Here is a 12,303-nt window from a genome sequence, read left to right as displayed (position 1 = left end):
GGTGCTACACCTATGCAGAAACAAGGCCAACCTCCAGACAGAAGAGCAGAAACAGACATATGTATCAACCAAACAGAGCCAATCTCATTCACAGGCACAGAGAACCATCAGTATGTTCTTTTTTTCCCCATTGGCATCGTTTAGGTCTATGCAGGCTGATGAGATTGTGACGTTCAGCCAACCTGACATTTTTAAAACATAAGATATTTGAAGATGTACTAAACATTAAGTTTCAGAACTCATCTCTAAAACTAGTTTTCTGAGTCTGAAGAGGAATAGGCATCTCACAGGCACAGGAGGCTGGACATATCCAGCCACGGATTACATCTTCTTTGTGCTACTATGTGGGGACTCAGCTCCATCAAACTGCCCATTTAAGTTCAGGACAACACAAACTGGGGAAACATGAGCAAACAGTGGGATAATATTGATCAACAGGAAGAAAATGTCATATCAGGAATGACTACTATAGCTGCAACCACCTCTCTTTTGAGACAAAAGCAAATTTTAAACATGAAACGAGATAAGTTTTGCAGCTCTTTTTGAAGAGTTCCTGTACACTGCAGGTGGCAATACCAGGAAAGTTCCTCACTGAAAATGTCACAAAGAGCTGAGGAAGCAGATCTGGATGTCAGTCACTACAGAAGTACAAAAGAAGACATGCAGTGAGGAGACAGGACATGACAGGCCATAAAACTAAGAAAAATAGTGGTGTTGATATGGTGGAAATGTGGAAGTCCTACGCTTCCAACAGCAGAAAATTGTCTCATGTCTAAATCAGGGACAGCTTTCACTATAACCGGTCACAAACTGAAGTTTTACAAGTGATATTTAAGCATGGTCAAATGTGCAAACTGAAAATGCATAAAGTCCTGTGGTTCTAGTCATGTCATTTCTGACTAATTTACACATAAAAAGACCATGAAGAGAAATTATATTTTCAGGTTAGAATAGAATCATAGAATCATTGAATGCTTTGGGTTAGAAGGAATCTTTACAGGTTGTCTAGTCCAATCCCCATGCAGAAGCAGGGACATCTTCAATCGGATCCTGTTGCTCAGAGCCCCATCCAACCTGATCTTGAATGTTTTCAGGGATGAGGCCTCCACTACTTTCCTGGGCAGCCTGTTACAGTGTTTCACCGTCCTCATTCTAAAGTATGTCTTCCTTATATCCAGTCCAATTTACCCTCCCTTAGTTTAAAACCATTGCTCCTTGTCCTGTCACAGCAGGCATTGCTAAAAGGTCTGTCCCCAGCTTTCCTGTAGGCCTCCTTTGAGTACTGGGAGGCAGCTGTAAGGTCTCCCCAGAGCCTTCTCTTTTCCAGGCTGAACAAACCCAACTCTCAGCCTGTCCTAATATGGGAGGTGCTCCAGCCCCTGGATAATCTTTGTGGCTTCCTCTGAACTCACTCTAACGGATTCATGTCTTTCCTGTGCTGAGGACTCCAGAACTAAATGCAGTGCTCCTGGTGAGATTTCATCAGAGCCAAATAGAGTGGTAGAATCCTCGACCTGCTGGCCACACTTCTGTTGATGCAGTCGGGGACATTGTTGGCCACCTGGGATGAAGGTTGACAGCTTCCTTTTAATTTCCCATGTTGTTTTGTTTGGGATTGTATTTACTATTTCTTAAAACCTGCAAGTAGCTGTCCAAGTTTATAAAACACTAAAGAAAGCAGGAAGGATATTTTGTTTTTCAAATATCTGTATATATAAATATTACTGAGCAAAGATATAGCTACCTATCCAAAAGATCACTCCCAAGTTGATCTTTATATGATCCAGAATTCTTGGGGTGACATCTTCCTTTATGCTTGGGAACTATTTAAGAAACATTTTAATAAAGAAGTATTGGTAGACTGCAGAAATTTTTAATGGGCTTTTATACCTTTCTCTGGAGCCCTGTGTCCTTTGCACATGGAGGGCAGTGAATTCTCTCACTTAGTTTCTTGGATTGGTGAATGATCAGAGTTAAACAACATTTAAGTGAGACATATAGCTCTACAATATTTCTAGAGTAAAATATAACTACTTAACTAGAGTACATTCATCCCTGAATATCAATTCCACAGAATGCTTACAGTATTACAGGGCAAAGAACTATATCTTTAAGACTTGAAGTATTTGTTTTTGCAGGTGGTTAAAACATAACATCTCAGAATCTTATTGAAAACAATGAATTATATTACATATTCTTTGGGGGAGCTGCTAGGTTGTGGTAGGACCTTGTTGGAACATTCTGATACTTTCATGTAGGTAATTTTTATCAGAGTACTCTGGTATGACAACTGCCCTTGTTGAAACATATCATGCCTTAGAAAAATTATTTTAGAAAAAACATGTTAAAATTGCAAGAGCTTTTGTTAAGCGATATTTTCATAATCCCATCTATGATTTTTTTACCTCAATACATAGAGGTGGAATTTACACAACAGTCTGACCTCAATGCTTGTCACAATAGAGACCCATTGCTTAATTAAAATTTTGGCTAATTTTGTGTGCTGGTTAATATTCAGGCACATTTTCATTGGGGAAAATTACTGGTTTTGGTCCCTAGCAGCTGCTCTGGCCTGCTCCCAGTCCTTTGCAGATGTAATAACAAACCCCAGATCAGAAAACTGCCTAGAGGTTGTTTGATAGGCATATTATATAAATGTGAAAAAACAGAAACAAACAAACAAAAAAACAAACCTGCTGTGATGGATTTGACTTCCATCACTGCTGATCTGGTTTAGTTTGTTTAGCGCTGAGATCCCAATTCTGTTCTTTCTCCCACTGATGTCATTAGAAAACAATTATTAAACTCATTAAAAATTAAGGCAGATCAAATCTCCCGGTCAGAAATGACCTATCAGACCAGTGACACCTCTGAACACCTATGCAAAACACATGAATATGATGGTGATGTTAAAATAAAGTGAGAGGCAACAATGGAAAAGGCTTTTTCATATGAATCATAGAATCATATAATGCCCTGGGTTGGAAGGGATCCACAAGGATCATCAAGTCCAACTCCTGTCCCTGCAAAGGACAACCCCAACATTCGCATCATGTGTCTGAGGGAGTTGTCCAAACACTTCTTAATATTTTCAGGTTTGGCGCCATGACTACTTCCTGCAGGTAACAGTTCCACTACCCTCCGAATGAAGAACCTCTTCCTAATATCAAACCGAAAACCTTCCCTGGCACATCTTCTTGATGTTCCCTTTGGTCCTATCATTGGTCACCAGGGAGAAGAGATCAGCATCTTCTCCTACTCCTGCCCTTGTGAGGAAGCTGTAGACTGCAATGAGGTCTCCCCTCAGTCTCCTCCTCTCCAGGCAAAACAGACCAAGTGACTTTAGCCACATCTCATATGGCTTCCCCTCTAAACTTCATGTGAATATGCTTAACTCTGTGCAAGCACAAGGAGACACACAAGCAGAATGATGTCTAGCTCTGAGACCTGTCCAGGGGAGACTGAAATTGTCTGTTTAGAATGGCATGACATGCCTGTTGCCTTACACTCAACATCATGACTTTATCAGAAAACATTCCAGTAGGGATTTAGGACTTGGAGTCCAGACTATCACAGGACAGAATATTGCAGAATACTCTCCAGAGGATGAGAATGTTCTGCAAACATACAGCTTCCTTGTTTAAAAGGAAACATTGGCCTGACCACATAAAACACACTCAGAAGCAACTTAAAAGTGACATTTAACAGATGCGCTGGCACTCAAGTTATTGACAAGCTGCAGAACAAATAACAAATTTATAAATAGAGACCCAGCATGGATACCCAGTATGGGTAAGACATTTAGCTGCAGCTAGTTGTAAATAAGGCTTTTAATAACACAGTGACTTTGTTGTTACCCATTTCTGAACATTAGTCAAACCACATGAGAAGGTGAGTGTATAAACTCATCCCTGTAACAAAGCATGCCTTATTAATACTTAGAAAATAAAATTGCAAAATTTTTGTATATTGAAGAAAAAAAAATGAAGCCAAGCTCCAGCATTGCTGTCAACACTTATCTGGTTATAGCTGTTACACATCCTTGTGTGCAAAAGGGACACTACTGTAGCAAAACACAAAGCAAGATGTCACCTACGCCATACTCCTTAAAAAGACTGTTGCCTTCTTGAAGAAGAACTTAGTGCCAAACAGAATTACAGGGGAGCTGGCTCTGGTACAAAGTCAACCCACAGACACAAAGTGTGTTTGATCAGATAAATGTATACTGTAGGAGCTAAATCTAGTGAAGAAACAGACACAGAAAGCCAAGTGTTTTGAAGTCTTCTGATGAAACATTTTGGTTGATCATACCTAATGACTCCTGTATGTTAAGTATAATCACAAAAACAGAATCAGATTTGGCTCCTGGGAGTAAACCAAGCCATACAAATTAAGCTGTACCTAGTTACAATGAAAAAAAAAAAAAAACCAAAAAAAACCCAAACAAACAAACAAAAATCCAGGGAAGAGGCTGAATTTTTATACACACTTAAAGAAGGGTCTTGCAGGTTCACATTTTTTTTCAGACAAGCTGTTAGCGTGAAACAGATTAATGGTTTGATAATTGCTCCAGGCAGAAGATTTTTAAGTAAAGGTTTTACTAGTAGAACTTTTAACAAGCCAGCACTTAAAGGACAGAGAAGTAATTACAATGTTTATAATAGCTGGGTACAAGGATAGCAGACATTCCTGGAGCAAGCAGAAATAGGAGGATTCATTTTGCACACTGCAATTGACTGTCTTTGCAAAATGAGCCTCTAAACATAGGAAATGCATGGAACAATGGGAATTAAACGAAGAACTGGAATCTTTGGGGACTGTCTCAAAGCAATATCAGACTGCACTGTGTATGGATTGTGCATGTGAGACTGGTGTGTGTGATGACCAAACCTGCACAGTAATTGCAAATGATTCTCATTCAATATGCTAAAAGTATCTGCACCATATGCCTCATAAGCAAATAATCTTTTCAGGCTGTGATACAGGAACAAGCTTCAGGCACCAGATTTATACGTAAGCACCACAGCAGACTTTTCCCTCACCTCAATTTTCCATTTGAATAAAGGTCAAAACACTGCTGACCAGAATTAAGAAGCACTGAAGACCAAACTAATGAAAACAGAGGTTAAAACAAGGGTAAATTTATGTCTCCTAATGAATGTCTGGAGCAGAGCGCAAACCTGTAGCTTCAAGCAGTGTTACTATTGTTGTAGCTAAAGAGCAATTCAATTTTTGTTTTACCAGATGGATACCTCCATCTAGGTGCTTTTATGTTCTCCATTATTGTATTTTCAAAGCACCTTACAGTTTTAATTGTATCCATCCACACAACTATTAAGCAAGGGGCATTCTTTATCTAGTGACTGTTTAACGCAACGCAGCGAGTTCTGGGAAGGAAGGATATTTTTTCCCCAGGCAAAGGATGATCTATTAAGCTAAAAAGCCCGGCTCAGACCTGCTCTCCTACTCTCAGACTCCAGAAATCTTCTACCTCACCTGCACAGTGGCAAAGCTTTGACAGCAGAAACTGAGATATCTTTCCCCAGCCTTATCTGGCACTGGGTAGGCTGAGAACACTCTTACGAGCAGTGGAAGACCTGAATTTAAACCACTTCCAGCTGAATCCCTATTTTACATTTCCTAGGGAGTGAAAAGAAATCAGTCTTCTTTCTCCAACAGGGACAATATAAGAGCCCTAATTTCAAGAAAATGCTTTCAAGCTGTGAATGCTAGTCTTACAAAGCTTGGTCCAAAGATGTAATGAAGTTTTGGCAGAGGCAAAATTACAAACAAACCCTGTCTTCATGATTTTCAGCAGCAGATTGGGCACATCCTCAGTCAGCACGCTAGCTGCGGTGAATGCCACGTTGAATGTTTATAAAATAAAGTAATGTTGAGTTTCCCAGCACTAAGCACTTTCTGTGATTCTAGTCCAAACAAATTAAGATTAGACTTGCAAAACAGCTAAAGCACCCATTCTACAGGCTTGTCCTTTCCTTACTTTTCCCAGAGCATCAGAGCATCTGCTCCTGGCCCCTGTTGGAAGCCAGGTAGCGGGCTACATGGGCAAGATAGTTCATAGCATCATAGAAGAGTTTGGGTTGGAAGGGACCTTAAAGATCATCCAGTTCCAACCCTCTGCCACGAGCAGGAACACCTTCCTACTAGAGATTGGGGTGCTCAAAGACTCATCCAGCCTGGCCTTGAATGCCTCCAGGGATGGAGCATCCATAACTTCTCTGGGCAACCTGTGCCAATGACTCACCCCCCTCACAGTAAAATATGTCTTCCTAATATCTAATGTAAATCTCCCGTCTTTCAGCTTAAAAACATCCTGTATCTGCACTCCCTGATAAAGAGCCCCTCCCCAGCTTTCTTGTAGACACCCTTTAAGTACTGGAAGGCTGCTACTAGATCTCCCCACACCTTTCTTTTCTCCAGGCTGAACAATTCCAATTCTCTCAGCCTGTCCTTGCATGGGATTTGCTCCAGCACTTTGATCATCTTCATGGGCTCCTCTGGACTTGCTCTCAACAGATCCATGACCTTTTCATGCTGAGGACTCTAAAATTGTTGCTTTGTTTAAGTCAACGTGAGTGCTTTATTATTGCAACTTCAGCTTAAAAGTAGTCGAGATCTTCAGACCTCCGGAGGCACATTATCATTACAGTGTCAGCTCACCACAGCCATGTTCTCAAGATATCTACCTGGCATTTGTTTGTTGTCTAAATGAGCTTGTCTGGACCATATCAATCAGCTCAATGCCTAAAGTACTGTCAGCATCCACAAGCTATGTGTTCTTGGTATATCTTCTTAACTTGCTCAGTTAGGTGATCTCCAAGTACACTTCCTCCGCTACATGCCACCAACCCTGCTGCTGAACACAGCAGACTGCACCCTTCAAATGCAGTGTGAGAGGAATGAACCTATGGCTCCAGTGACAGAGCCTCACATAATAGGCATTTGGAGTCGGGTTCTTAACCTTTTCTGTTAAATTCTCTCCCTCCCAGAACTGAATATACATGGTTGTGACAATGGAGAGGTGGAGAAGAGCTGAGAGATAACAGGAGGAGTGGCTTCACATCTAGGACTTTTCAACATTGATACCCTCTCTGGACAAGAAGGCAGCTAAATATGGATTTCCATATCGTTGCAAAATGTCCTTACCAAATAATTTCTTCACAAGGAAATTTGTATCAGCAGTGCCTTTACACACATTGCAAGAGAAGTCTGGGAATGGTCTTATCTACAGAAAAGATATCACAGAATCATAGAATCGCTAAATTTGAAAAGCACGTCTAAGATCATCAAATCCAACCATCAACACAACACCAACATGCCTACTAAACCACGTCCCAAAGTGCCACATCTACCACATCATGACTCTGAGCCTTAACTGGGATGAGTTACTAACATCTTAACAAGGCAGATTTTAAGGGAATGACATCTTGCCCCATTTTTGGAAGTTATTATAGATGCGTTCTGGGTTTTCTGGACTTTAGTGCTGGACAATTTCTTCCTATGCAGGGCACCACAAGATATGGTCCTTAACTGATATCTGGACATGATGAGATAGGTCAGACACTATAATTCCTACTTCCCTTCTGTGATCCAGCTCTTCAGGTCTCACATACAGTCCTTCAGTACCCAGAACAGCAAGGAACTAAAGCCTGCAGTTCCCAAATCCTGAGTTAGTATTTCCATTAATAAACAAATCTTTCAGAGTAGTTTCCAGGATTTTTTTTAATATACATAGAGATACAGATATATATAAAGAGAGATATAGTGCCTGTGCTGTCAAGGCACTTCCACAGTGCCACAAGGCTTTTTGTTTTGGGAACTAAAATATTTCATGCCTCTGAGTACATCTCCTTTGAGAAGAGTTTAAGGCACTAAATATTTTCCTTCCCAAAGACCAGATTTTTCATTAGGACCCAGCATTTATTGTTATGTGGGCATATTACCTAAAATAACAACACTGCTGAGGAAGAGAAGGTCACAAAGGTTATCTTAAAAGAGTGAGAGAAAGAAAGGAAGAGAAGCTAGACTTTCCCGTTATTATTTATGATTAGTTAAACATATATTTAACTGCTTTTTGTAGCAAGGATGAACAAACCATTCTCCATGTCTGCTGCAAATCGAACAAAAACTGATGAGTTCTCAGTGCAGTTGGAGAAACTCCAGTTTGTCATCAGGGAAGACTTTCTGTCAGTGAGGGAATAAGTTGCCTAGAGCTGTTGACTCTCCACTGTGGGAGGTTTTTAAGAACATATTAGACAAACTTATATCAGGAATAGTTTTAACATGGCTGATCTGCCATAAGGCAAGAATATGGGCAACATGAATTTTTTCAGGTCTTTTTAGGGCTATATTCTAGAATTCCTACATTATGACTTTTGCATTTATTACCTCATACGTCTCATTGCCTGCTTGCTGTATGAACATAGGAAACAATAAAAGCCTTCACAAGCAGACCCCAGTAAACATTTTTAGTGAACAGTTAACTTGGCCCAAACAGTTTTATTTATTCTGAAACTACCCACCAATTTCACTTGATTTTGTCAAGTTGAATTTACAGGAGGGAAAACAAAAGGAATAGATTCACACAAATAAACATTCATATATGTCCTTCCTTCTTCTTTATTCACTATCACCCACCCACTGAAATTATTTTGGCCTATGGTATTTACAGCTCTACCAGATACATTGCCACATATATTTCATTTCTATACTGGGTGAAATGCAATAAGAATACAACACTAGGTAATATTGCATTTTGCATCCAGAAACATTAATATCACCCATTATTCTAATGGCCAACAAATGTTAACAGTAGAGTAAAAATCAAGGATGTTGTGTTTAAATGTATAGGCCATACCAAAGCATCTATGGATTTCATGAGGATCAGGAGCTCCTTTGGGATCAGTATCAACAGCGCAGAGTTTAACTAGGAGTATGCAAGTAAAGAAACAGGGGAGAAAAAAGACCAGCCATAACTATCACTGAACCCAAACACATGCTTTGTTAATTCCATTGTTCGTAGCCATGGGGTACTATGTGGAGTCATCCACATTAGTAATTTTTATGCATTTGTTTTGGCATATATGGTGATATGGCAAGCTAATATATTTCCTTGACTTTTCACTTGCTTTTGCAAGTGAAATATCCCTGATTTTGGGATATGTCTCAGGCATCTTCTAAGAATGATGGGTCATTATAGGATGGGTAATGATCCTTTCATCTCTCTACTTGAAGAAGATCAAGTCCCAGTATTCTCTAAGATATAGCATCAATGTGGTGCATTGACCCTGGTTGGTCACTAGGTGCCCACTAAAGCCACCCTATTACTCCCCTTTTTCCACTGGACAGGAGAGAGAAAATGTGATTAAATGCTCATAGGCTGAGATAGGGGCAGGGAGAGATCACTCAGCAATTACCAACACCGGCAAAAAAAGACTCAACTTGGGGAAATTTATTTAATTTATTACCAATTAAATCAGAGTTAGGTAATGAGAAAAAAACCCTAAATCTCAAAACTGACTCTTAAAACACATTCCCCCACCTCTCCTACCTCCTCCACTCAAGTGGCACAGAGGGATGGGGAATGTTGGTTGCAGTCAGTTCATCACATGCTGTTTCTGCCAGTCCTTCCTCCTCAGGGACAGGGTTCCTCACACTCCTCCCTTGCTCCAGCATGGGGTCCCTCCCACAGGAGACAGCCTTCCATGAAATTCTCCAGTTTGAGTCCTCCACATAGGATGCAGTTCTTCACAAACTGCTTCAGCGTGGGTCCCCTGTGGGGTCACAAGTCCTGCCAGCAAACCTGCTCTAGTGTAGGCTCCTCTTTAAATAGGGCAATAGGTCCTGCCAGGACCCTGCTCCAACATGGGCATCCCAGAGGGTCACGGTCTCCAATGTCATGGCAGCCTCAAGCTGTGCCAGGGGACATTCAGGCTGGACATTAGGAAAAAGTTCTTCTCTGAAAGGGTTATGAGGCACTGGAACAGGCTGCCCAGGGAGGTGATTGAGTCACTGTCCCTAGAGGTATTTAAAAGACGGGTAGATTAAGTGCTTAGGGATATGATTTAGTTGTGGACAGTTATGGTTGGAGGTGATGATCTCAAAGGTCTTTTCCAACCTAGGGATCCCATCATTCTGAAGAGGGGAGGCTTTTTATTTCCACATTTGGGACATGGAATTGAGGATGGAACATTAAAGTACAAAACGATCTGTTTCCATGAGGAACAGACCATGAGTAAGAATTTATGTGATGTATTACATTATCCAGTTGCGTTTTCATAGGGCAATTTCTCATAGAAAGCAAAGTACCATATTGGATTTGTGCAGCAGCTGGTACATTCAGGATGTGTTAATTAGCTCTGACTTGGACCTGCCAACAGTATGTTGTGCTGTCAAAAGGAAAAAATCAGAAGTCGACAATTCTAGTCTCTTTTGCCCACAGCTGGACACTTAAAAGATATATAGGTATGATTTTTAAAGGGACTAAAGATTTTGTGCTCTCATTATACTGATGGAGTTTATGGATAGACAGCAGATTTGAAAATGAAGATATCCCAAAGATAACTGCCAGCACCATGGTTTGAAATGGTTATCCCAGTTTCTAAGCAATAGTTTTCCATTGCTTTGCTTTAAATCACAACATCGTTTTCATAAGATGAGCAAAGTTTGGAGTTAGCCCGATATATTCTATTATTCTCAACATAGAATTTGCACTTTAAAATCCTCTGCTCAAGAGTAGCATCAAACCTCTTAGACAACAATGAGGTTAAGAAAGATGGGGTTGAGGGTCAAATACTTTAATGAGATTGGGATGAAAAGAGAATCTGTGATCCACTGTCTTTCTCGGATGCTTCAAGGGATAACATGCTAGAATACACTCTCACCATTTTGAAGCATATAGCTTTGTGCAAGAAAAGACAGAGATTAACTAGCTGTGTCTTCAGGCTGGGACTCAAATGTTAAATCATTCATGGGATATATCCTACATTAATGTTAAGACTCATTTGTTCTGATTTCACTCAAAATCAGAATGCTTGTTCTCATTAATTCTGTGAGCTTCTTTTGCTAATTAATTTTTACAATAAATTTCTTTTGAGCTTTTTGTTCTAACCGCCTACAATTCTGATTTATTTTTTTTAAAGAATTGCACGTAAAATGTCATGTGGAACTAGAATTTATTTCTGGGGTTTACATTTAAAAACAGGAAAGCTCTTAAAAATAGTCATGCCTATGGAAAGCGGGTTTGGAGCAGCTTTAAAATCTTGAAATCCTTTTGAACAATAACAACAATTGAATTTTTTTTATACGTTTCCCTCATCTTTGATTTTGGTCTGGACATTTGCAGTTTGCAATCCAGGCTCTGTTTCTGTTTCTCTGTTAAGAACAGAGCAATTCATTGCTCGGTTCTGTGGATTCTGGTTTTGTCATAATAGTTCATAATAATGTGGAGGCAGGCAGAGTCAGATTAGAGCCAGCGGCGACAAAGATTTTGAGTCCTTCCACTTGTTACAGAAGAAAAGCAAAAGTTTATAATCTTCTTCTATATATCTGTTTCTCATAGAGAATTTTGGTTGATATCTCAGCACACGTGGGCTATGGAAATGTTTAGCCCAATGTCATCCCAGAAATATGAAAAGTCCTATTAAAATTTTACACAGGACACAGTCACTGTAGTATTAATAATCTCAGTGGTTATTAGCAAGTAGAGAAGAGCTATTCCCTTCTAAGGGTAATCACAGACACCAAGTATCCAGTAAAGTACACCAAGGAAGAGAAAAAGAAAGTTTTTACTTCTCCTTTGACAGATTGCAATTGAAAGGATGAAGAAGCTAGCAATACCTTCAAGGTCAGAGAGATAACACTTCCATATCCTAATCTAATTCCTTAATTAAGGCCATTCTTTCAATCTTATAAATCATTGCTTAGCCATTCTCAGGTTGAGACATCTCACTCATTATATATCTATTTTAATTCTTAATCTGTCAAGTTACCTCTTGGTTTTTCTGCAGATTTTCATGGTCCGTAGCAGAGGTGGTCTTCTCCCATTTCTCTGCAACTTGATTTGCTTCTTCTATTTTTTGCTCATAGCTTTTCTGGGAATTTAGCAGTGTCACTTCATAAAACTCTTGAATATCTGTTTGTAAAGAGTAATGTAAAAATAAATTATTTCATGTGTTGGCTTTTGAATACCTGTTTTTTTTCTTTGATTGATATATACTTACACATTATCATCATAATGATAAACACATATCTACATTTCTACCGGGAAGCACCAATATGTAA

General features: G+C 39.7%; 1 protein-coding gene across 13 annotated transcripts in view; it reads right to left on the bottom strand.

Annotated features, from left to right (window-relative positions):
* DLG2 (discs large MAGUK scaffold protein 2) overlaps window positions 1-12,303 on the bottom strand; it is a 1,074,248-nt gene that overhangs the window by 929,577 nt on the left and 132,368 nt on the right. For all 13 annotated transcript variants that reach the window (XM_054071916.1, XM_054072001.1, XM_054072006.1 and 10 more), the window contains one exon: window positions 12,012-12,154. In XM_054071916.1, coding sequence (XP_053927891.1) covers window positions 12,012-12,154 — 143 coding nt within the window. The remainder of the gene's footprint in view (window positions 1-12,011; window positions 12,155-12,303) is intronic.

This window comes from Cuculus canorus, chromosome 1, assembly GCF_017976375.1.
Source record: "Cuculus canorus isolate bCucCan1 chromosome 1, bCucCan1.pri, whole genome shotgun sequence".
NCBI classification, from domain to species: domain Eukaryota; kingdom Metazoa; phylum Chordata; class Aves; order Cuculiformes; family Cuculidae; genus Cuculus; species Cuculus canorus.
The sequence above is the reverse complement of the archived record's forward strand: the minus strand, read 5'-3'. Positions and strand labels throughout refer to the sequence as shown.